At 44.6% G+C, this 27,062-nt stretch overlaps 1 protein-coding gene across 5 annotated transcripts in view; it reads left to right on the top strand.

Annotated features, from left to right (window-relative positions):
• Positions 1–27,062, top strand: part of ppp2r5ca (protein phosphatase 2, regulatory subunit B', gamma a) — a 263,516-nt gene that overhangs the window by 133,743 nt on the left and 102,711 nt on the right. For all 5 annotated transcript variants that reach the window (XM_038776761.1, XM_038776753.1, XM_038776778.1 and 2 more), the window contains one exon: positions 18,671–18,870. In XM_038776761.1, the coding sequence (XP_038632689.1) occupies positions 18,671–18,870 (200 nt within the window). The remainder of the gene's footprint in view (positions 1–18,670; positions 18,871–27,062) is intronic.

The raw sequence follows: 27,062 nt of genomic DNA, 5'->3' as shown, positions 1-27,062 counted from the left end.
GGCCCTTCGGCCCTCGATGTTGCACCGACATGGAAAAAACTAAAGGCCATCAAACCTACACTATGCCCTTATCATCCATATGCTTATCCAGTAAACTTTTAAATGCCCTCAATGTTGGCGAGTTCACTACTGTTGCAGGTAGGGCATTCCACGGCCTCACCACTCTTTGCGTAAAAAACCCACTTCTGACCTCTGTCCTATATCTATTACCCCTCAATTTAAGGCTATGTCCCCTCGTGCTAGCCACCTCCATCCGCGGGAGAAGGCTCTCGCTGTCCACCCTATCTAACCCTCTGATCATTTTGTATGCCTCTATTAGGTCACCTCTTAACCCTCTTCTCTCTAACGAAAACAACCTCAAGTCCATCAGCCTTTCCTCATAAGATTTTCCCTCCATACCAGGCAACATCCTGGTAAATCTCCTCTGCACCCGTTCCAAAGCTTCCACGTCCTTCCTATAATGAGGCGACCAGAACTGTACGCAATACTCCAAATGCGGCCATACTAGAGTTTTGTACAACTGCAACATGACCTCATGGCTCCGGAACTCAACCCCTCTACCAATAAAGGCCATCACACCATAGGCCTTCTTCACAACCCTATCAACCTGGGTGGCAACTTTCAGGGATCTATGTACATGGACACCGAGATCCCTCTGCTCATCCACACTACCAAGAATTTTACCATTAGCCAAATATTCCTCATTCCTGTTATTCTTTCCAAAGTGAGTCACCTCACACTTCTCCACATTAAACTCCATTTGCCACCTCTCAGCCCAGCTCTGCAGCTTATCTATGTCCCTCTGTAACCTGCAACATCCTTCCGCACTGTTTACAACTCCACCGACTTTAGTGTCGTCTGCAAATTTACTCACCCATCCTTCTGCGCCCTCCTCTAGGTCATTTATAAAAATGACAAACAGCAACGGCCCCAGAACAGATCCTTGTGGTACGCCACTCGTAACTGAATTCCATTCTGAACATTTCCCATCGACCACCACTCTCTGTCTTCTTTCAACTAGCCAATTTCTGATCCACATCTCTAAATCACCCTCAATCCCCAGCCTCTGTATTTTCTGCAATAGCCGACCGTGGGGAACCTTATCAAACGCTTTACTGAAATCCATATACACCACATCAACTGCTCTACTCTCGTCCACCTGTTCAGTCACCTTCTCAAAGAACTCGATAAGGTTTGTGAGGCATGACCTACCCTTCACAAAACCATGCTGACTATCCCTAATCATATTATTCCTATCTAGATGATTATAAATCGTATCTTTTATAATCCTCTCCAAGACTTTACCCACCACAGACGTTAGGCTCACCGGCCTATAGTTACCGGCGTTATCTCTACTCCCCTTCTTGAACAAAGGGACCACATTTGCTATCCTCCAGTCCTCTGGCACTATTCCTGTAGCCAATGATGACCTAAAAATCAAAGCCAAAGGCTCAGCAATCTCTTCCCTGGCTTCCCAGAGAATCCTAGGATAAATCCCATCAGGCCCCGGGGACTTATCTATTTTCACCTTGTCCAGAATTGCCAACACTTCTTCCCTACGCACCTCAATGCCATCTATTCTAATAGCCTGGGTCTCAGCATTCTCCTCCACAATATTATCTTTTTCCTGAGTCAATACTGACGAAAAGTATTCATTTAGTATCTCACTTATCTCCTCAGCCTCCACACACAACTTCCCACCACTGTCCTTGACTGGCCCTACTCTTACCCTAGTCATTCTTTTATTCCTACATACCTATAGAAAGCTTTTGGGTTTTCCTTGATCCTACCTGCCAAGACTTCTCATGTCCCCTCCTTGCTCGTCTTAGCTCTCTCTTTAGATCCTTCCTCGCTTCCCTGTAACTATCAAGCACCCCAACTGAAACTTCACGCCTCATCTTCACATAGGCCTCCTTTTTCCTCTTAACAAGAGATTCCACTTCTTTGGTAAACCACGGTTCCCTTGCTCTACCCTTTCCTCCCTGTCTGACTGGTACGTACTGATCAAGAACACGCAATAGCTGTTCCTTGAACAAGCTCCACATATCCAGTGTGCCCAACCCTTGCAGCCTACTTCTCCAACCCATCCTAAGTCATGTCTAATGGCATCATAATTGCCCTTCCCCCAGCTATAACTCTTGCCCTGTGGGGTATACTTATCCCTTTCCATCACTAATGTAAAGGTCACCGAATTGTGATCACTGTCTCCAAAGTGTTCACCTACCTCCAGATCTAACACCTGGCCTGGTTCATTACCCAAAACCAAATCCAAAGTGGCCTCACCTCTTGTTGGCCTGTCAACATATTGTGTCAGAAAACCCTCCTGCACACATTGTACAAAGAACGACCCATCTAATGTACTTGAACTATATATTTTCCAGTCAATATTAGGAAAGTTAAAGTCTCCCATAACAACTACCCTGTTACTTTCGCTCTTTTCCAGAATCATCTTCGCCATCCTTTCCTCTACATCTCTAGAACTATTAGGTGGCCTATAGAAAACTCCCAGCAGTGTGACCTCTCCTTTCCTGTTTCTAACCTCAGCCCATCCTACCTCGGAAGAAGAGTCCCCATCTTGCATCCTTTCTGCCACCGTAATACTGTCCTTGACTAGCAGCGCCATACCTCCCCCTCTTTTGCCCCCTTCTCTGACCTTACTAAAACACCTAAACCCCGGAACCTGCAACAACCATTCCTGTCCCTGCTCTATCCATGTCTCTGAAATGGCCACAACATCGAAGTCCCAGGTACCAACCCATGCTGCCAGTTCCCCTACCTTATTTCGTATACTCCTGGCATTGAAATAGACACACTTCAAACCACCGACCTGAACACTGGCGCCCTCCTGCGAAGTCAAATCTGTGCTCCTGACCTCTCTACTCTCAATCTCCCGTAACCCAAAACTACAATCCAGGTTCCCATGCCCCTGCTGAATTAGTTTAAACCCCCCCAAAGAGTACTAACAAATCTCCCCCCCAGGATATTGGTGCCCCTTAGGTTCAGATGTAGACCATCCTGTCTATAGAGGTCCCACCTTCCCCAGAAAGAGCCCCAGTTATCCAGAAATCTGAATCCCTCCCGCCTGCACCATCCCTGTAGCCACGTGTTTAATTGCTCTCTCTCCCTATTCCTCATCTCACTATCACGTGGCATGGGCAACAACCCAGAGATAACAACTCTGTTTGTTCTCACTCTGAGCTTCCATCCTAGCTCCCTAAAGGCCTGCCTGACATCCTTGTCCCCTTTCCTACCTATGTCGTTAGTGCCAATGTGGACTACGACTTGGGGCTGCTCCCCTTCCCCCTTAAGGACCCGAAAAACACGATCCGAGACATCACTTACCCTTGCACCTGGGAGGCAACATACTAAACGTGAGTCTCTCTCGCTCCCACAAAATCTCCTATCTGTGCCCCTGACTATTGAGTCCCCAATTACTAACGCTCTGCTCCTCTCCCCCCTTCCCTTCTGAGCAACAGGGACAGACTCCGTGCTAGAGTCCTGTACCCCATGGCTTACCCCTGGTAAGTCGTCCCCCCCACAAGTATCCAAAACGGTATACTTGTTACTCAGGGGAAGATGTATGAAGAAATCAGATCAGTCCATAAGAGAGTCCTTTAGGAGTCTGGTAACAGCAGGGATGAAGCTATTTTTGAATCTGTTTGTGCGTGTTCTCAGACTTTTGTATCCCCTGCCCTATGGAAGAAGTTAGAAGAGTGAATAAGCTGGGTGGGAGTGGTCTTTTATTATGCTGCCTGCTTTCCCAAGGCAGCAGGAGGTGTAGACAGTCAATGGATGCGAGGCGGGTTTGTGTGATGGACTGGGCTGTTCACGACACTCTGTAGTTTCTTGCAGTCTTGGGCCGGACAGTTGCCATACCAGGCTGTGATAGTATGCTTTCTATGGTTTGTCGAAAGGTTTGAGTCAATATGGACATGCCAAATTTCCTTCCTTTTCCTGAGAGAGTGCACGTTAAGAGGATGCCACCGCCCAACTATGATGATTTCAGTAGCTGTTGCTTAAGTCTCACTTCAAATGACATAAGAATCAATATGCTTGCACATAGCATGCAGTGTGTTGATGGGAAACACAGCCCTTGTTTTAATATTGGTGTACTTTCACCCATTCCAGCAAAAGTACCCATAATAACAAGAACAGCAACTTGTAAAGCACCTTTTAAGATGACAAAATATCTCTACGTGCTTCCCAGAAGCATAAAACTAAATTTTTCACTGAGCCACATACAGATATTTGGCCAGATGTTCAAAAGCTTGGCCAAGAGACGGGTTTAAAGCGTGTCTTATAGGAGGGAAAGGTAAAAGCGCAAAGAGGGAGGGTATTCCACAGCGTAGGCCATCAGCAACTGAAGATTGATTGATTTATTGTCACATTTACCGAAGTACAGTAAAAAGTATTTTTCTGCGGCGAAGGGAACGTACATGGTGCGTACATAGTAGATGAAAAGAATAATCGACAAAGTACATCAACAAATAGTGATTGGTTACAGTGCGGAACAAGAGCCAACCAAAGCAAACACATGGGCGGGTGTCGTGAATAGTGTTCTTCCAGGGAGGGTTGTTGAGGAGTCTAGTAGCTGTGGGGAATGTTGAGGAGTCTAGTAGCTGTGGGGAAGAAGCTGTTCCTATGTCTGGATGTGCGGGTCTTCGGACGTCTGTATCTTCTGCCTCGAAGAGGGCAAAGCCTGGGTATGGGGGGTCTCTGACAATGCTGTCTGCCTTCCTGAGACTGCGGGAAGTGTAGACAGAATCAATAGGAGGGTGGCCAACTTGTGTGATGCATTGAGCTGAGTTCACTACACTCTGCAGTTTCTTGTGATCTTGGGCCAAGCCATTGCCATATGAAGCTGTGATGCAGCAGGATAGGATGCTCTCTATGGCACATCTGTAAAAGTTTGTGAGAGTCGATGCAAACATGGCAAATTTCTTTAGCTTCCGTAGGAATTGGAGATGTTGTTGGGCTTTCTTGACTGTTGCATCAATGTGAGTGGACCAGGACAGACTGTTGGTGGGAACGTAAAGCTATCGACCATCTCTACTTTGAAGCCATGGATGTAGACAGGGCAGAGGGGTTTGTGCTAAGCTTCCTGAAGTCGATGATCAGTTCCTTGGATTTGCTGACATTTATGAGCGAGAGGTTGTTTTCGGTGCAACCAAGTGATCTATCTCCCTTCTGTAGTCTGATTTGTCGTTGTTTGAGGTAAGACCCATCACAGTTGTATCATTCCCAAACGTGTAATTGGAGTGACATTTTGACACAGTCATATGTGTATAGGGAGTGCAGTAGTGGACTGAGCACACATCCTTGCAGAGCCCCGGTGTTAAGGACTTCATGGAGGAGGAGCTGTTACCTATCCTGACAGATTGCGATCTGTTGGTGAGGAAGTCAAGGATCCAGCTGCATAGGGAGAGGTCAAGTCCAAGATTGCAGAGTTTGGTTATTAGTCTTGTCGGAATAATGGTGATTGAGCGGAGCTGTAGTCTATGAACAGCAGTCTGACGTAGGTGTCCTTATTGTCAAGGTGTTTGAGTGTTGATTGTAGGGCCAGAGAGATAGTATCTGCTGTGAACCGGTCGCGTCGATATGTGAACGGCAATGGATAGAGACCATCTGGGAGGCTGACGTTGATCCATCTCATGACTAGTCGCTCGAAGCATTTCATGATGTCAGGGCGACTAGTTGGTAGTCGTTGAGGCACGCTACCTTGTTGTTCTTTGGTACTGGTATTATGGTGGTCTTCTTGAAGGAGGTGGGACACAGTTAGCAATGTTGGAGCAATTAAAATCTGATTGCTCAAGAGCTCAGAATTGGTTCACCGAGATCTCCAGAGGTTGAATCAGACTGGAGGAAACTATGGGGAGGATAGCGAGGCCTTGGACTTGAAAACAAGGATGAGAATTTTAAAATCAAGGCATTGCCTGACCGAGAACCAATGTAGGCTAGTGAGCGCCAGGGTGATATATGAACGGGACATATGAGCAAGGACACTGGCAACAGTTTTGGATACCGAATCCCATGGAGGGTAGAATGGGAGTGATCAACCAGGAGTAGGATGGGACAGTCAAGTCTAAAGGTAACAAAGGCTGAATTACGGTTTCAGTAGCAGATGAACTGAGGCCAAGGTGAGGTTGGGCGATGTTAATGAAGTGGAAATAGGTGCTTTTAGTAATGGCACGGATATGCGGTTGGACTCTTTACTGGACAAAGTTGACTTTGACTAGTGTGTTAAGTATTTTCACCGAAGATGGTAAAACCACTGTTGATGGATAATGGCAATGCTGACTGCAGCTGATTCTCTAATTTGGTACTAATGCACTGCTAGTGGAACTGACAGCCAACAACCCTTCCATTTGGTGTATCTGTTATATTTGTCGATCAAGCAAAACCACACATGACATTTTAAAATCCCTTTAAAGATGTTTGACAAAGGGTGGCCAGGCTCTGTGCAGTTGCTTATACTGTCATAACACTTCCTCCATTTGTGGTAATAACCCAAAAAATATAAATGCTGCAGACTCCAATTTATAGCAGCATGGTTGAATATTGTTGGTTCTGAAGCTTGCCTATTTTATCCAGAATGAAATGAGAATAACATCCAAGAATGTGAGTAGTCTACGCTTAAAAGAGCATCCTCAGAATTAGCTAGTTCCAGGAACTTTTTTTTAAAATGTTTTTATTCTCCATTTTCACATTTTCCTTCAGAGTTTACACCCCACCCACAGACAGTAAACGGTAACAAATACAAGATCAATCCCCTTAACAATAACAATAATCCCATCCTCCCAGCACCCCAAACAACAGCCCACCTGTCAATATATGCATCCAATAAAACAAACCCTCCCACGGTGGAAACAAAAAACAAGGAGAACCCCCCCCCCCCCCACCACCCCACACACACACACACACACACACACACACACACACACACAAAATGCCATCCAACCTCTGAAAGAGTACCTACATGATACCCAAAAGTTGTAAACACCCCCCCCCCCCCTCTCTCTCCTCCCCTCCACTGCCTCTTGTGAAACTCCTCCCCCCAACCTCTGTTCCTTCCCCCCCAATCTTCCAGCCCGGCTAGACCCCTCGGACCCTGTTCTGCCAGGCTCCGATGGCCGCAGCCCCCCCCCCCCCCCCCCCCAACCTCACTCCCATTCACTGGCCGGCTTAAACCGGCCCCCGCCCAGGTCACTTTCCCCCTTGCCCGGCCCTAGGAAAGCACAGAAATCCTCTTTTAGCACACAAGCCCTGCCTAATCACCTACACCCCAAAGGGCCCTCACTTCGAGTGAAAGTCCCATCACTTCCCTTGTCCAAATATATACAACATTGGCTCCTTTAGCTCCTACACCCGCACGCAGTGAAACAAAAAAGAAGAAAATACAGTCATGAAGTTACATCGGCACATGACCATTTCTCAATTTCTCAGTTCTGCCACAGTCCTTCTGCCTTCGCAAACTCCTCCGCTGCTTCCGCCGTTCCAAAATAAAAGTCCTTGACCTTGTAAGTCACCTTCCGCTTCACTGGGTATACAATGCTGCACTGCACCGTGCTAATGTACAGTGCCCTCTTCATCCAGTTGAAGGCAGCCCGCCTCCTCGCCAGCTCCACCGTAAAGTCCTGGTACACGCGTATACCAGCTCCAGCCCACTGCACCACCCGCTTCTGCTTGGCCCAGCACAGGACCTTCTCCTTTAAACTGTACCTACGGAAGCACAGAGTCACTACTCTTGGCGGCTCACTTGCCTTTGGTACAGGCCTCCACGACCGATGAGCCCGATCCAGTTCATATCGGGAGGGATCCTCCCCCTCCCCCAATAGTTTCGCCAGCATCGCGGCAAAATACTCAGTCGGCCTCGGTCCTTCAACTCCTTTGGGTAGCCCCACAATCCTCAAATTCTGTCGCCTGGATCTGTTTTCCAGGTCTTTCATTTTTCCTTGCAGATCCTTGTTAATCTCTCTCACCGTCCGCATCTCCTTCCCCATCGAGGTAAGTTGATCACTGTGTTGCAATAATGTCTCCTCCACTTCCTTCAGCGCCTCCCCTTGCTCCCGCACCTCTGCCACTGCGCTCGCCACCGCTGTCGTCACTGGAGAAATCGCCTCCTCCACCAGCACACTCAAAACCTCCCTCATCACCTTCCTCATTGTCTTCATGTATTTTGTAAACTGCCTTTCGAATTCCGCAGTCATCATCTTAGTCATTTCTTCAGCCGTAAGCAATGTGGCCTCCCCTGGTGCTCCAGCCTCCATTTTCCTTGGTGACCCCCCCAGTGACCTATCTCCCCCCCCCCCCCCCCTTGATGGACCTTCAGCTGTTTTTTTTACGGCCGTTTTTTTGCTCACCCTCGACATTTTCCTTCACTGTGCCTCCTCTGTGCCTTCTCCCTGCTTTTGCTGCCTCCTGGGACCGGGCTTAAAGCCCTGAAAATGCCGTTCCCGAACTGGAGCCCTCCATTGTGCGGCTGCCTCCTGCCCGCCGTCACTGGAAGTCCTAGTTCCAGGAACTTGATGCATCATTGACTTTCTCTGACTTAAAAAGGAAGATTTGCATTTGTATAGCACTTTTTGCAACTCTGGATGTCTAAAAGCACTTTACAGCCACTCGAGTATGTTTGAAGTATAGTAATGTAACAAATACAGAGCCAATTTGCACACAGTAATCCCCACATTCAGAAATTATAATGAATAGATGATTTTTTTTGTGATGTTGATTGAAGAATAAATATATGCCAGGGCACCGCGAATATCTTCCCTGCTTGGGGAGGCAGTGGTGTAGTGGTATTGTCACTGGACTTGTAATCCAGAGAACCCAGGGTTAAGTTCTGGGGACCCAGGTTCAAATCCCATCATGGCAGATGATGAGATTTGATAATCTGGAATTAAACTCTAATGATGACCATGAAACCTACCTTTGTCGATTGTCCTAAAAACTAATCTGATTCACGAATGTCCTTGAGAGAAGGAAATCTGCCGTCCTTACCTGATCTGGCCTACATGCGATTCCAGACCCACAGCAATGTGGTTGACGCTTGACTACCTCATCAAGCGCAATAAAGGTTGGGCCAGCCAGCGACGCCTACATCCCATGAACAAATGAAAGATGGTAATTCTGAGAGTGCAGCTCTGTCAGTACTGCACTAATTTGTCAGTCTTGATTTTCATACTCAAACCCTGGACTGGAGCAACATAAACCAAGAACCTTGTGACTCTGAGGCTATCAACTGAGCCACAACTTAAAATGTAGGTTCCTGACACCTATATTTGCATCTGAGAACCCTAACATTAATAGACTTTATTTCCAAACTGAGTTGAATTATTCACAGGATTCCAGATTATCTTGCCTGTGTTCTGCTACCAAGATATAAGGAAACCTTGTGTTAGTCATCTCTCTAGTTAAATTCTCATGATAATAACTTTGCTCATAGTAATCAGATGGGTAGCCGAATCAGGACGACAGACATTTGTCGTCTAGAGAAACTCCACTGTTGAGAATAGCTTCTTAACCATGCTCACTGTGTTAAATTTATATCCAAATCATCCCAAGTTGTCTGAATAGAACTCAAATCTCAGCAGTTGAAGTGGGAACTATGTTGCAGTAGTTTACTGCAGACATCTCTGATGTAGCTTTGAGAATAGCAGCCAAGGATTCTGTGTAGAATTGCTTTTTCCTGGAAAACCCTTCATGAAGCAAACTGCAGCTACTTGTGGAAATTTGGAAGAAACAGCAAATTCTTAAAACTGTCTTTGGTAGGCTCCAAAGTCCCCTGGGTGCTTGCAGTTGTTGAGGACGGGAGGAGAAAGTTTTTTTTTACCTGATCCAAACAATGGTAAGTAGGTAAATTGAAGGTGTCCATTTTTAGGAGTAAGATGTTTTTAAAATGTATGAGACTTATAAAATCATAGAATTTACAGTGCATGCAGAAGGAGGCCATTCGGCCCATCAGGTCTGCACCGGCATTTCGAAAGAGCACCCTACACATCCACCCTATCCCCATCACCCAGTAACCCAACCTAACCTTTTGGAAACTAAGGGGCAATTTAACATGGCCAATCTACCTAACCTGCATTGACTTGATGGATGTGAACAATTTTCAAAGGATTGTTCCTTTGAATTGATCGGTGATTTGGGCATTGTTGCCTTGAACACAGTCAAACAGTCAAGTAAAGACCCCCTGCAGTCCAGATTCATAAAAGTGACGCTTGGAAAATTTGATGTTGCATGTGGAATTTGAATTTAATTTCAAGTGGTCCTCCAAAAGGATAACAATATGCAGCTAAAACATGAAAATGAAAATCGCTTATTGTCACAAGTACATAAGAACATAAGAACTAGGAGCAGGAGTAGGCCATCTGGCCCCTCGAGCCTGCTCCGCCATTCAATTAGATCATGGCTGATCTTTTGTGGACTCAGCTCCACTTTCCGGCCCGAACACCATAACCCTTAATCCCTTTATTCTTCAAAAAACTATCTATCTTTACCTTAAAAACATGTAATGAAGGAGCCTCAACTGCTTCACTGGGCAAGGAATTCCATAGATTCACAACCCTTTGGGTGAAGAAGTTCCTCCTAAACTCCATCCTAAATCTACTTCCCCTTATTTTGAGGCTATGTCCCCTAGTTCTGCTGTCACCCGCCAGTGGAAACAACCTGCCCGTATCTATCCTATCTATTCCCTTCATAATTTTAAATGTTTCTATAAGATCCCCCCCTCATCCTTCTAAATTCCCATGAGTACAGTCCCAGTCTACTCAACCTCTCCTCATAATCCAACCCCTTCAGCTCTGAGATTAACCTAGTGAATCTCCTCTGCACACCCTCCAGCGCCAGTACGTCCTTTCTCATGTAAGGAGACCAAAACTGAACACAATACTCCAGGTGTGGCCTCACGAACACCTTGTACAATTGCAACATAACCTCCCTAGTCTTAAACTCCATCCCTCTAGCAATGAAGGACAAAATTCCATTTGCCTTCTTAATCACCTGTTGCACTTGTAAACCAACCTTCTGTGACTCATGCACTAGCACACCCAAGTCTCTCTGAACAGCGGCATGCTTTAATATTTTATCGTTTAAATAATAATCCCGTTTGCTGTTATTCCTACCAAAATGGATAACCTCACATTTGTCAACATTGTATTCCATCTGCCAGACCCTAGCCCATTCACTTAACCTATCCAAATCCCTCTGCAGACTTCCAGTATCCAGTATGGGACAATTTCTATCCAGATGCCTCGCAATTTCTTCCTTGATGATAGATTCCAGCATCTTCCCTACTACCGAAGTTAAGCTCACTGGCCTATAATTTCCTGCTCTCTGCCTACCTCCTTTTTTAAACAGTGGTGTCACGTTTGCTAATTTCCAATCCACCGGGACCACCCCAGAGTCTAGTAAATTTCGGTAAATTATCACTAGTGCATCTGCAATTTCCCTAGCCATCTCTTTTAGCAATCTGGGATGCATTCCATCAGGGCCAGGAGACTTGTCTACCTTTAGCCCCCTTTGCTTGCCCATCACTACCTCCTTAGTGATAACAATCCTCTCAAGGTCCTCACCTGTCATAGTCTCATTTCTATCAGTCGCTGGCATGTTATTTGTGTCTTCCACTGTGAAGACCGACCCAAAAAACCTGTTCAGTTCCTCAGCCATTTCTTCATTTCCCATTATTAAAACTCCCTTCTCATCCTCTAAAGGACCAATATTTACCTTAGCCACTCTTTTTTGTTTTATATATTTGTAAAAACTTTTACTGGCTGTTTTTATATTCTGAGCAAGTTTACTCTCATACTCTATCTTACTCTTCTTTATAGCTTTTTTAGTAGCTTTCTGTTGCCCCCTAAAGATTTCCCAGTCCTCTAATCTCCCACCAATCTTTGCCACTTTATATGCTTTTTCCTTCAATTTGATACTCTCCCTTATTTCCTTAGATATCCACGGTCGATTTTCCCTCTCTCTACCGTCCTTCTTTTTTGTTGGTATAAACCTTTGCTGAGCACTGTGAAAAATCGCTTGGAAGGTTCTCCACTGTTCCTCAACTGTTCCACCATAAAGTCTTAGCTCCCAGTCTATCTTAGCTAGTTCTTCTCTCATCCCCTTGTACTCTCCTTTGTTTAAACACAAAACACTAGTATTTGATTTTACTTTCTCACCCTCCATCTGTATTTTAAATTCCACTATATTGTGATCGCTCCTTCCGAGAGGATCCCAACTATGAGATCATGAATCAATCCTGTCTCATTACACAGGACAAGATTCCACCATATTGTGATCGCTCCTTCCGAGAGGATCCCAACTATGAGATCATGAATCAATCCTGTCTCATTACACAGGACCGCTTGTTCCCTCGTAGGTTCCATTACATACTGTTCTAGGAAACTATCGCGGATACATTCTATAAACTCCTCCTCAAGGTTGCCTTGACCGACCTGGTTTCAAGTAGGCTTCAATGAAGTTACTGTGAAAAGCCCCTAGTCGCCACATTCCGGCGCCTGCCCGGGGAGGCTGGTACGGGAATCGAACCATGCTGCTGGGTCTGCTTTAAAAGCCAGCGATTTAGCTGAGTGAGCTAAACCAGCCCCTTATGGACATGGAAGTCTTCTACAGGTTACAGATTTAATTTTTTTTCTGGATTAATTGGTTTGTATAGGAGGTATGTGACAATGAATAGATCCTCACGTTTGGGTTTCTAGTAAGGAATCTGTTTCAAGGTGACTTTCTACCAGATGTTCTCTTGCCCTCCTCCCTATGATGGTTGAGTTTTGAATGAAAAAAAAATCTAATAATCTCCTTGTGGTTTCCCAATATTTTACACTTGATTTTAAACCCAGTGTGATTATCTTGGACTATCAAGGTGGCACAGTGGTTAGCACTGCTGCCTGACAGCGCTAGGGACCCAGGTTCAATGCCAGCCTTTGGTGACTGTGTATGGAGTTTGCACTCTTCCCTCCCCATGTATGCGTGAGGGTTTCCTCCGGGTGCTCCGGTTTCATCTCACAGAAGATGTACAGGTTAGGTGGGGTTACAGGGATAGGGTGGGGAGTGGGCCTAGGTAGGATGCTCTTTCAGAGCGTTGGTGCAGACTTGATGGGTCGAATGGCCTTCTGCACTGTAGGAGTTCAATGGTTTTATGTCCATGGCTATTTTGACAAACAGCCATTATTTAGTATTTAAAGGGTTTTACTGTCACCTAGCAATACGTAGAAAAGCTCAAATTTAATTTGTTTTCACAACCTGATTGGTTGCTTTGATGAAGAGCTCTTCTTGCTCATTTCTCATTGTTTGATAAACACATGATGTTAAATGAATTAATTCTGAATTGAAATTTCCAGCAGCATCTTTATTCTCATCACTAAAATTACAAAATACTTCTAAAAGGATTACAGAAAACATTTAAAAAGTTGATTAATATTTGAAGACCTTTTGGTTGAGGGTTTTTACCACATACTACATGTATGGAAAAATATATAATGTAAAACACTTAGCAGAACATCCTGTATGCGTATTTTGTACTCCACAATCCAGATGCTGCTCATTTACTGACTTTGTATTTCATTTGTAACATTCACAGTATGGTGAGTGTGCTAACCTGAAGTCTGAAACTGTTGAACATTTTTTAATCTTTTAAGTTTCCTCTCTAAATAACAATTAAACGAATTGGCCTGTGGCTTGAAGTAACAATCCTACTTTGTGCCCTGAAAGGGACAGAGCTTCAACTTGGCAGCAGAATATGTTGTGCATTACACTTCCCTCCTTTTATAAAGTCTTATTATCTGACTAGCCATGCACACCATGGGTCTCTATGAAAACTGGTTGATCAGCAAGTCAGCATGAAGCTGTGAAGAGTGTCAAGTCTGACTAGTTTAGTTGGATTTTTTTTGAGGTGGTCACTGGTATGAATGTTGTCTGTGTGGATTTTCAAAAGGCAGAATGTAAGGTCCCACAACAGCTAATAAAAATGTTAGAATCCATGGTTGCGATTCACATACTACTGTTACGACACCCTGGGCTAGTGCATGGACACGTGCACACACAAAACAGGTAGTACTTCCTTCTAGGCTTGATGGTTTTCTCTGGAAAGGTTGTCTACTTTCTCTGCAGAGTCGACATCATTTCAGTTTCACAGCAAAGGATGTGTCCGACACTCTCACTGCTTTCAGAACAGCAGTGCAATACTTTCACTTCTGCAAGCAGGAGAGAGAACATAGAACATACAGTGCAGAAGGAGGCCATTCGGCCCATCGAGTCTGCATGACCCACTTAAGCCCTCACTTCCACCCTATCCCCTAACTCCTACACTCCATGAAAGGTGTTGACATTTCTTGAGGTAAAGCTCAAAGAGTTCTCGTTTTAATAGTCAATCTAAACTTGTTGAACCAATGCAGAACACCAGTTACCAAAGCTAAGAGATTGTTGAACTGCTGAATGCAAGTGGAAAGATGTTATGTCCAGATGGTGCAGTGTTCTGTTCAGACTACACAGTGCTCAGTTTTGCTCACCGTACAGTTTGGGAGCCGTGCAGAGTGAAGCAAATACCTGATTTCTACTGTAAAAGCTCTGATTTAGTAAATAACTGATGAAACTCGGGATTTTCGGCCTGGAAAAAGGGCTTCTGAGGGGATACAAGATAGTTAATGGAATGGAAAAGATTAACATCCTAACGAGGCATCAGTTACAAATAGTAAATTTTAGAATTGAGCTGATCAAGTTGGCATAAAAGACTGTCAAGTCTGACTAGTTTAGTTGGATATTTTGAGGAGGTTACTGGTATGAATCTGTCTTTAGAAGGCAGTTAAAATTGCATAAGAAACTATGAAAAATGAAAGGACACCCAATTGAAGGTAACTTCGTGACATGGTTTTTTAAAAATACATTTAGAGTATCCAATTAAGGGGCAATTTAGCATGGCCAATCCACCTATCCTGCACATCTTTGAGTGAAACGACAGCATGGTGGTTAGCACAATTGCTTCACAGCTCCAGGGTCCCTGGTTCGATTCCCGGCTTGGGTTACTGTCTGTGCGGAGTCTGCATGTTCTCTCCGTGTGTGCGTGTGTTTCCTCTGGGTGCTCTGGTTTCCTCCTACAGTCCAAAGATTTGCAGGTTAGGTGGACTGGCCAGGCTAAATTGCCCTTAGTGTCCAAAATTACCCTTGGTGTTGGGTGGGGTTACTGGGTTATGGGGATAGGGTGGAGGTATGTGTTTGGGTAGGGTGCTCTTTCAAAGAGCTGGTGTAGACTCGATGGGCCGAATGGCCTCCTTCTGCACTGTAAATTCTTTTTTAAAAAAAACAAGCAGACACGGGGAGAACATGCAAACTCCACATGGACAGTGACCCAGAGCTGGGATTCGAACCCGAGTCTTCAGCGCCGTAGGCAGCAATGCTAACCACTGCACCACCATGCTGCCCGCGTGACATGGGTTATTAATTGCTTGAGCAATAGAAGCTAGAATAAGGATAAAGAGCTTACACCCTGATTTGTAGGATATGGTGAGTGATGTACCTCTGGGATCTGTACTGGGGCTTCTACTTTTGAATGAAGTAATAGGGAATTGTGTATGTACACAAGTTACATGTATGGAAGCGTGTGATTCTGTGTGACTGTCACTCCGTGTCACGAAGTTTTAAATGCTGACAAGATCACTATGTACCTGACGAGTTAGGTTAAATAACATTTCCCCTGTTTTTAAAAAGTTGAAAAAATGGACATCTCCATTACATTACTGTGCAATCATTAAAAGAGTGCAATTTCTGCCTAAGAAGAGCGACGTACAAAATTTCTGCTTGATCTTAAAGGGAAAAAGCGGCGAGTCATTGTAGTTAATTCTCATTTTTACAGATTTATTCAGAGTCTAGGACCTAGTTGGTCAGGTATCAATGCAATAATTTTCCAATAATGCAACTATTCCTAACCTATTGGAGATCAGGTGGCTGACCGCTTACTGATGAAGTAAAAAGGGAAACGGTGAAAGATGTTCCATATGGATTTTTGAAACTATCGGCCTGTTTTTGGAGCTTGGCCACATTAGATTGAGAAAATTCTGCTCTAATGAATATATTGTCGACGGAGGCACCAACCTGCTATTGCTCTGGAAATCTGGCCTGTTAATCTAAATTAACAAAGGGGTGGCTTTCACTTGTGACATTCGATACCTGAGAATTTCATCCCAATTTGTATCTCCAAGCAATAGATAGGTGTGATAACAATGCTTCACTTGAATTCGAGTATTGTACCCCTTGACTGCTGCAAACAAGCCTTGCTTTCAGATCCCCATTTGATCAAAGTTACTTTGTATCCACTAATGCAAGTGCATAACTTCAGCTTTTACGCAACCATTCGTGTTGGTGAATGTTTTGCTGCATAACAGTTGGCTTCATGAGCTCTTTCTCATATACAAATTCTCACCTTTATCAGGCGATTAGCTTCCTCGTAAACTAGCATAAAAATATGCACAGTAAAATGACTAATTTGGGTCTGAAGGAAATGAGGTCTAATTTAGTAACTTCTCATTGATGGTTTAAACCAAATGCACTTGAATACTGGCATTTTGTTTTCCCACATGCATGCATGTGTATTTATGAATTGGTAGTGTTTTATTATACAGATTTAAATTTGTGCTGTGTAGCTTTAGAATCTTATCTAAATCGTAAAATGCATTTAAATGCAGAGATGGGTCATTATGTTAAAAACTACCAGTTTGTGAAGTAAAGGGCATAGCATTTTTTTAATAAGCAAAAACGGAGGGTGGCTGGCTAACTTGCTCTTTCATGGGAAGTGGACATCATCTATATTGCCAATCCCTAATTGCCCGAGAAGATAGTAGTGAGCCACCTACTTGAACTGCTGTCTACTTGATGCAGGTACACCCACAGAGTTCTGTTGTTAATGAAGTTCTAAGATTTGGTCCAGTGACTGAGGAGGAATAGCAGTATACTGCAGTTCCAAGTCAGGACGTTATCAAGCCTCACAACCCTGCAGATGGTGGGATTCCTATATGTCCGAGCCGTTGTCCCTCTAGGTGATAGAGTCCTCTGATTTGAAAGGTGCAATGCCTCTTGTAGATGGTACACACTGCTACCACCGTGATTGGTGATGGTAGAAGGACTGAATGTTTAAGGTAGTGAACAGGTTTCTGAACAAGCTGGCTGCTTTGTCCCAGATAGTGTCAAGGTTCTTGTGGTGTTGGAGCGGCATCCATTCAGACAAGTAAAAAATATTCCATTCCATTCCTGATTTATGTCTTTGTAGATGGACAGGGGAGTCAGGTTGTGAGTTACTTGCTACAGGACACCCAGCCTCTCGACTGCTCTTGTAGCCACAGTATTTATATGGCTGTTCCAATTCAGTTTAGAATCATAGAATTTACAGTGCAGAAGGAGGCCATTCAGCCCATCGAGTCTGCACCGACCCTTGGAAAGAGCACATTACTTAAGCGCACACACCTCCACCCTATCCTTGCACCTCCACCCTATCCCCATAACCCCATAACCTTTTTTGGACACAAAGGGCAATTTAGCATAGCCAATCCACCTAACCTGCACATCCTTGGACTGTGGGAGTCAATCGAAGCACCCGGAGGAAACCCACGCAGGCACGGGGGGAATGTGCAAATTCCACACAGACAGTGACCCAAGCTGGGAATCGAACCTGGGACACTGGAGCTGTGAAGCAACTGTGCTACCGTGCTGCCCTGGCCTGTTTCTGGCCTGTGATCATCCCCAGCATGTTTTTAGTCTGAGATTCAGTGATGGTCACATCATGAGGAGATGGTTAGATTTTCTCTTGCAGATGGTCATTGCCTGACACTTGTGTGGTGAAAATGTTACTTGCCATTTATTAGCCTAAGCACGAATGTTGTTCAGGAGTTGCTGCAGATCTATACAGACTGTTTCAGTATCTGAGGAGTTGTGAATGGTACTGAACACTGCAATCATCAGCGAACTTCCCCACGTCTGACCTTGTGATGGAGAGAGGAAGTAATTGATAATGCAGGTGAAGGTGGTTGGGCATAGGACACCGCACTTAGCAATCCCTGCAGTAATGGCCAAGGACTCAAAATGATTGCACTCCAGATTGACCTCTAAAACTGCAACTATCTTCCTGGGTGCCAGGTATGACTCCCAAGCAGTTGAAGAGCTTTCCTGCTGATGTTCATTGACTTCAATTTTGCTAGGATTCCTTGATTCCAAGCTCAGAGCAGTCACTCTTCATGCCTTGAGTCCAGCTCTTTTGTCCATGTTTAGGTGAAGGCTGTAGTGAAGTCACTGAGCATCAGTGAACAGGTTATTGCTGTGCAAATGCCACATGATAGCATTACCACCTTCCATCACATTTGGTGTAGGCTGATGTGGTGGTAAATTGGCTTGATTAGATTGGCCCTGCTTTTTGCGGATAGAACATACCCAGCAATTGACGGGTAGCTGCCGCCGGTAGTGCAGCTGTATTGTTGCATGAATTCCAAATTTGAGTACATGAATCTTAATTGTGTAAATATCTTTTTCCCTTTGTGAAATAGGGATAATTGTGGTGTGCATTACATTTGCTGTGTTAATCCTGACCTGTATTCTGCATAAAGATACTTTTAAGGTGGATTGAAAAATGAAAATAAAATAAAATTTTGTCATCCTTCAAGGAACAAATGTGATTTTTTTTTTGTAGATGTTCCTGCACCTGAGCAAGAAAAGCTTTTTATTCAAAAACTGCGTCAATGCTGTGTCCTTTTCGACTTTATTGCTGATCCACTTAGTGACTTAAAATGGAAGGAAGTGAAAAGGGCTGCATTAAGTGAAATGGTGGAATATATCACACACAACCGCAATGTTATCACAGAGCCCATTTACCCAGAAGTAGTCCATGTGGTAAGTAATTTGGCATCATACTTACTGTGCGGTGCTTGACCGATAATAAATATTTAATGGTTGATAGAGCATGAACACCTAGATTTTGTCCACCATATCTGTAAAAATGCTCAATTTAGTTTGATTGGCTGCCAATGCAAAGGCAAAATACGCAACATAGATTCCTTAAACTAGTACCAGTCCAGACTAGTTGAACTATGTTGGACGAGTATCAATTGGAATTTGGACACTATTCCTGTAAAACCACACAAGTACTACAAATTAATATTTATACTAATATAGACCTTGCATTCTGAATCTATTTCCATCTTGTTTGTCACTTGGACGTGTCCCAATCGTTTGTCAAATAGTCCACAAAATTTATGGATTTTTACAGATGCAGATTAATCAGCTAATCATTAACTCCATTTAGAGCTTGTGTTTTGCAGCAGCCTACCAGAGGTGCCAAATGTAAAATTAGCTTCCAGAACTCTGCAGAATACTGGCGCCGCACCAATCTTTCAATAATAATAATCTTTATTATTGTCACAAGTAGGCTTACATTAACGTTGCAATGAAGTTACTGTGAAAATCCCCTAGTCGCCATACTCCGCCTGCCTGGGTACACAGAGGGAGAATTCAGATTCTCTAATTCACTGAAAAGTACATCTTTTGGGACATTTGGAAGGAAACCGTAGGAGACCCACACAGATACGGGGGGAATGTGCAGACTCCGCACAGGCAGGGACCCAGTCCGGGAATCGAACCTGGGACCCTGGCGCTGTGAAGCAACAGTGCTAACCACAGTGCTACCATGCTGCCCCAAAAAACACTTTGTACCTGGGTGGGATTGTACCACCAACCTTTCAGTTAACAGCTGAACGTACTAACCGATTGCATCACAGAGACAAAAACTCTATAAATATCGGTTTATGATAAAGGTGATGAAATAATTCATGACGTTTTTACCAAAAATTGACGGATAAAAAATAACTAATTTAACCAAACTCCGTCTATTAATTTCTTGGCATAGTATATTTGGTAGGGGCTTTAAGAAAATTGTCTCATAAGTAGACCGTTTGTTTTGGGGGAAATGGTTTGTTTAATATTCATTCTTGCATTGGAAATCTGATACAAAATCAAAATTCTTGCACTACAGACAATTGCAGGCCTGTAAAGTAAAAAGATGGATTATGACATTTCAGGTGTGTAATCTTATCAAGACTAAAGGATAAACTGCTTTGGTGATATCAGATATAGCAAACACAGGAAGGAAGTTGATGGGTTAATGACTTGCAAACTGTTTAATAGGCTAAGGATAATCGGTGATGCAGCGTTTAAGAAAGGATAAATAATGTGCAAATGAGTAGAGAGGGTGTCACGGAAGTGTACGTCCAAACAACATGTGAGAACAATAGAGAGCGTGAGGTTGTTTGGTCTATCAAGGGAAAATGCAGGTCCACACCATAGGCTTTCACTTTAGGCTATTCTCGTTTTGACTTGACAGTCTCCAATTTAAAAGTCGACCTGTCTCCCCTCCAGAACCAACGGGAGAGTACCTACATCATAAGAACCACTACTATGGCGAATCTAGATGAGGTTTGAAGTTGAAATGAATGAAATGAAAATTGCTTATTGTCACAAGTAGGCTTCAAATGAAGTTACTGTGAAAAGCCCCTAGTCGCCACATTCCGGCGCCTGTTCAGGGAGGCTGGTACGGGAATTGAACCGTGCTGCTGGCCTGCCTTGGTCTGCTTTCAAAGCCAGCGATTTAGCCCTGTGCTGTTCAAATATTTCTGAAGTGTGCACGAAATTGAAGACCATAAGCAGCATGGATATTGGAGGGAGAAGTAAAATGACAAGTCAGGTAGTTGCAAAACCGATGTTCAGTGAAGTATTCACAATCTGTTTGGCCTCCTCAATACAGAGGGCACTGCAACACAGCAGTGACTACATGATATTAGATTAGAGGAAGTACATGTGAATTACTGCCCTGTGGCAGGAGATTTAAAGCCCTAGAAAGTGGTGCGGAAGGAGATAAATGAGTTACTGTTCATGCTAACAGTGCCAATGAAAGAATGGCTGGATAGGGATGGTGAAAGAGTGAACAAGGGGAACTAGTCCCTCTAGAAACCAAGGCTGGAGAGCAAAATGTACTTGGTGGTGGGACCATGGCTTTGAGTATGATAGAATATTATTTCCTAATGAAGGTAGAGATTGTTGGAATGGATAATGGTAGTCAGGACCTCATTTAATGCAGTAAAAATAGAAACCTGGGAACTAAAATTGTATGTTTATTTAAACAGATAATGAAACAAATGCCTACTACAATGGTTAAAGAGCTACATGCTAAAATCTTTTAGGTTAATTGGAGCACGCGAGTTTAGGATTCATTTTAAGACACAATTATTCTGCTGGGAAAGGTTCAACGAATACATCGTTGGTGTCCATAGAACATAGAACAGTACAGCACAGAACAGGCCCTTCGGCCCTCGATGTTGTGCCGAGCAATGATCACCCTACTCAAACCCACGTATCCACCCTATACCTGTAACCCAACAACCCCCCCCTCCCTTAACCTTACTTATCCAGTGACAGCAATTGGGTGAGCGGTCACACACAAGGTGGCTCCCACTTGGAAATTCTTTGGCCCTTTTTGCCTGGTGAACAGCAGCTTTGGGAAGAAAGGTGAAGTAATTGAAGTTCGTTGGTTTCTCCTCCAGTGTGGGATGTCTACAGGATACTACACAAGACAGAAGTTGAATTAAGGCTGCTTATCAGACCCTGAATGCCTGCAGAGTGGAAGATAAAATGGTAGAGCCCTTGTCGCCGATGCCTGCCCTCCCAAAGGACAACAGAGAAGTTAGTGAAATTCCTTGCAGGGGAATTCCAGAAGCAAAGTCCGACAATGTTGAATGACCTGTCCAAAGTTTCATAGAATTTACAGTGCAGAAGGAGGCCACTCGGCCCATCGAGTCTGCACCGGCTCTTGGAAAGAGCACCCGACCCAAGGTCAACACCTCCACCCCCTCCCCACAACCCAGTAACCCCACCCAACACCAAGGGCAATTTTGGACACTAAGGGCAATTTATCATAGCCATCCACCTAACCTGCACATCTTTGGACTGTGGGAGGAAACCGGAGCACCCGGAGGAAACCCACGCAGACACTGGGAGGATGTGCAGACTCCGCACAGACCGTGACCCAAGCCGGAATCGAACCTGGGACCCTGGAGCTGTGAAGCAGTTGTGCTATCCACAATGCTACCATGCTGCCCTTAAAGTGATTGAGATGGCGGTGGCACCCATTCACGTGACTTTGGATAGGGTGGAGCAGCGGTTGGAATTGTAGGACAGTGATTCGGGAGGTGGAGGAAGTGGTTACAGACCATAGTTACTGAATTGCCTATTTGGGAGGCAGAAGTGGCGTTGATGGCGGAGGCCCAAAAGCTATTGAAGGCCAAGATGGACAACCAGGAGAACCGGTCCGGGCACCAGAACATGAGAATTGTTGGGCTGCCAGAGGGCATTGAAGGTACAAACACCACAGAGTACTTGGCAAACATGTTCAGGAAATTGAGGGGGAAGGGGGTCTTTGCAAAACCCCCGAAGGTGAACCGGGCCCACCGGTTGCAACAGAAACCCAAATCTGGGGATCCACAGCGGGCAGTCACACTCCACCTCCACAGATTCTGGACAAGGAGCAGATTTTAAAATGGGTGAAGGCCTCATGAGAGAGTAGATGGGAGTGCCATCCCATCCAAATTTATCAAGACATCAGGACATAACTGATGAACCGACGAGCTAGGTTCAACAACGGCCAAGGTGGCGCTCTTCAAGAGCAAAGTACATTTCTGAGTGGTATACCTGGCTCGGTTGTGGGTCACATTCATGGACAGAGACCATTATTTTAATTTGCTGGAAGTGACGAATGACTTTGAGGGAAAAACGGACTGGAGTGATCTGATTGTGGCTCTTGGATGTTATGGAGTTTTGAATTTGACATGTTCACGTTCCATGTTTCTTGCCTTTTTCTGTGGTTTTGCTATTTTGTTTTTTCTTCCCATGGTGGTATGGGGTTATAAGAACTAGGAGTAGGTGTAGGCCATTTTGCCCTTTGAACCTGCTCCGCCATTCAATGAGATCATGGCTGATCGCTTCCGCTTTCCACTTTCCCGCCCGAACACCATAACCCTTTATTCTTCAAAAAACGATCTATCGTTATCTTGAAAACATTTAATGAAGGAGCCTCAACTATTTTGCAGGGCAGGGAATTCCATAGATTCACAACCCTTTGGGTGAAGAAGTTCCTCCTAAGCTCAGCCCTAAATCTACTCAGAATACAGGAGGGAGATCGAGAACCTGGTGGAATGGTGTAACGACAACAATCTCTCCCTCAATGCCAGCAAAACTAAAGAGCTGGTCATTGACTTCAGAAAGCAAAGTACTGTACACACCCCTGTCAGCATCAACGGGGCCGAGGTGGAGATGGTTAGCAGTTTCAAATTCCATGGGGTGCACATCACCAAAAATCTGTCCTGGTCCACTCACATCGACGCTATCACCAAGAAAGCACAACAGCGCCTATATTTCCTCAGGAAACTATGGAAATTTGGCATGTCCACATTAACCCTTACCAACTTTTACAGATGCACCATAGAAAGCATCCTATCGGGCTGCATCACAGCCTGGTATGGCAACTGCTCGGCCCAGGACCGCAAGGAACTTTAGAGAGTCGCGAATACCGCCCAGTCCATCACACGAACCTGCCTCCCATCCATGGACTCCATGTACACCTCCCGCTGCCAGGGGAAAGCGGGCAGCATAATCAAGGATCCCTCCCACCTGGCTTACTCACTTTTCGAGCTTCTTTCATCGGGCAGGAGATACAGAAGTCTGAGAACACGCACGAACAGACTCAAAAACAGCTTCTTCCCCACCGTCACCAGACTCCTAAATGACCCTCCTTATGGACTGACCTCATTAACACTACACCCTGTATGCTTCATCCGATGCCAATGCTTTTGTAGCTACATTGTATACCTTGTGTTGCCCTATTATGTATTTTCTTGAATTTTGTTTAATTCCCTTTTCTTCCCATGTACTGAATGATCTGTTGAGCTGCTTGCAGAAAAATACTTTTCACTGTATCTCGGTACACGTGACAATAAACACATCCACTCCTTATTTTGAGGCTATGCCCCCAAGTTCTGCTTTCACCTGCCTTCATAATTTTATATATTTCTAATAAGATCCCCCCCCCCCCCCGCATTCTTCTAAATTCCAATAAATACAGTCCCAGTCTACTCGACCTCTCCTCGTAATCCAACCCCCTCAACTCTGGGATTAACCTCGTGAATCCTTTTGCATACCCTCCAGCGCCAGTACGTCCTTTCTCGGGTAAGGAGACCAAAACTGAAAACCATACTCCAGGTGTGGCCTCACTAACACCTTATACAATTGCAGCATAACCGCCCTAATCTTAAACTCCATCCCTCTAGCAATGAAGGACAAAACTCCATTCGCAGCCTTAATCACCTGTTGCACCTGTATACCAACTTTTTGTGAGTCATGCACTAGGACACTCTGGGCCTCTGCACAGCAGCATGTTTTAATGTTTTATCATTTAAATAATAATCCCTTTTGCTGTTATTCCTACCAAAATGGATAATCTCACATCTGTCAACATTTTATTCCATCTGCCCATTCACTTAAACTATCCAAATCCCTCTACAGGCTTCCAGTATCCTCTGCACTTTTTTTGCTTTACCACTCATCTTAGTGTCATCTGCAAACTTGGACACATTGCCCTTGGTCCCCAAGTCCAAATCATCTATGTAAATTGTGAACAGTTGTGGGCCCAACACTGAACCCTGAGGGACACCACCAGCTACTGATTGCCAACCAGAGAAACACCCATTAATCTCCACTCTTTGTTTTCTATTAATTAACCAATCCTCTATCCATGCTACTACTTTGCCCTTAATGCCATGCATCTTTATCTTATGCAGCGACCTTTTTGTGTGGTGCCTTGTCAAAAGCTTTCTGGAAATCCAGATATACCATACCCATTGTCTACTGCACTGCTAATGTCCTCAAAAAATTCCACTAAATTAGTTGGGCGCGACCTGCCCTTTATGAACCTATGCTGTGTATGTCCAATGGGACAAATTCCATCCAGATGTCTTCTATTTCTTCCTTGATGATAGATTCTAGCATCTTACCTACTGCTGAAGTTAAGCTAACTGGCCTATAATTACCCGCCTCTTGCCTACTTTTTAAAATAGTGGTGTCATGTTCGTTGATTTCCAATCTGCCATGACCACCCCAGAGTCTAATAAATTTTGGGAAATTATCTCGAGTGCATTTGCACTTTCCCTAGCCATCTGTTTTAGTACCCTGAGATGCATTCCATCAGGGCCAGTAGACTTGTCTACCTTTAGCCCCAATAGCTTGCCTATCACTACCTCCTTAGTGATAGCAATCGTCTCAAGGTCCTCACCCGTCATAGCCTCATTTCCATCAGGCACTGGCATGTTTTTTGTGTCTTTCACTGTGAAGACTGACCCAAAAAACCTGTTCAGTTCCTCAGCCATTTCCTCGTCTCCCATTATTAAATCTCCCTTCTCATCCTCTAAAAGACCATAAGACATAGGAGCAGAATTAGGCCACTCGGCCCATCGAGTCTGCTCCGCCATTCAATCATGGCTGATATGTTCTCATCCCCATTCTCCTCCCTTCTCCCCATAACCCATGACCCCCTTTTTAATCAAGAACCAATCTATCTCTGTCTTAAAGACACAGTGAATTGGTCTCCACAGCCTTCTGCGGCAAAGTGTTCCACAGATTCACCACCCTCTGGCTGAAGAAATTGCTCCTCATCTCTGTTTTAAAGGATCGTCCCTTTTGTCTGAGATTGTGTCCTCTGGTTCTAGTTTTTCCTACAAGTGGAAACATCCTCTTCACGTCCACTCTATCCAGGCCTCGCAGTATCTTATAAGTTTCAATAAGATCCCCTCTGATCCTTCTAAACTCCAACAAGTACAGACCCAGAGTCCTCAAACGTTCCTCATACGACAAGTTCTTAATTCCAGGGATCATTCTTGTGAGCCTCCTCTGGACGCTTTCCAAGGCCAGCACATCCTTCCTTAGATACTGGGCCCAAAACTGCTCTCAATACTCCAAATGGGATCTGACCAGAGTCTTGTACAGCCTCAGAAGTACATCCCTGGTCTTGTATTCTAGCCCTCTTGACATGAATGCTAACATTGCATTTGCCGCCTTAACTGCCGACTGAACCTGCACATTAACCTTAAGAGAATCGTGAACAAAGACTCCCAAGTCTCTTTGTGCTTCTGTTTTCCGAAGAATTTCCCCATTCAGAAAATAGTCTATGCCTAAATTCCTCCTTCCAAAGTGCATAACCTCACACTTTTCCACATTGTATTTCATTTGCCACTTCATTGCCTACTCTCCTAGCTTGTCCAAGTCCTTCTACAGCCCCCTTGCTTCCTCAATACTACCTGTCCCTCTACAGATCTTTGTATCATCTGCAAACTTAGCAACAGTGCCTTCTGTATCATCTTCCAGATCATTAATGTATATTGTGAAAAGTTGTGGTCCCTGCACAGACCCCTGAGGCACACCACTAGTCACCGGCTGCCATCCTGAATAAGACCCCTTTATACCCACTCTCTGCCTTCTGCCAGTCAGCCAATGCTCTATCCATGCCAGGATCGTACCCTGAACACCATGAGCTCTTAACATATTTAACAGTCTCCTATGTGGCACCTTGTCAAAGGCCTTCTGGAAATCTAAATAAATCACGTCCACTGGTTCTCCTTTGTCTAACTTCCTTGTTACCTCCTCAAAGAACTCCACAACCTCCCTTTGACAAAGCCGTGCTGACTCAGTCCTGTTTTACCATGCACTTCCAAGTACTTGTGACCTCATCTTTAATATGTCTAAATGTCCTTTGGGCAGCACGGTAGCACAAGTGAAAAGCACTGTGGCTTCACAGTGCCAGAGTCCCAGATTCGATTTCCCCGCTGGGTCACTGTCTGTGCGGAGTCTGCACGTTCTCCCCGTGTCTGCGTGGGTTTCCTCCGGGTGTTCCGGTTTCCTCCCACAGTCCAAAGACGTGCAGGTTAGTTGGATTGGCCATGCTAAATTGGCCTTCGTGTCCAAAAGGTGAGGAGGAGTTATTGGGTTAC

This window comes from Scyliorhinus canicula, chromosome 2 (genome assembly GCF_902713615.1).
Source record: "Scyliorhinus canicula chromosome 2, sScyCan1.1, whole genome shotgun sequence".
Classification (NCBI taxonomy): domain Eukaryota; kingdom Metazoa; phylum Chordata; class Chondrichthyes; order Carcharhiniformes; family Scyliorhinidae; genus Scyliorhinus; species Scyliorhinus canicula.
The sequence above is the reverse complement of the archived record's forward strand: the minus strand, read 5'-3'. Positions and strand labels throughout refer to the sequence as shown.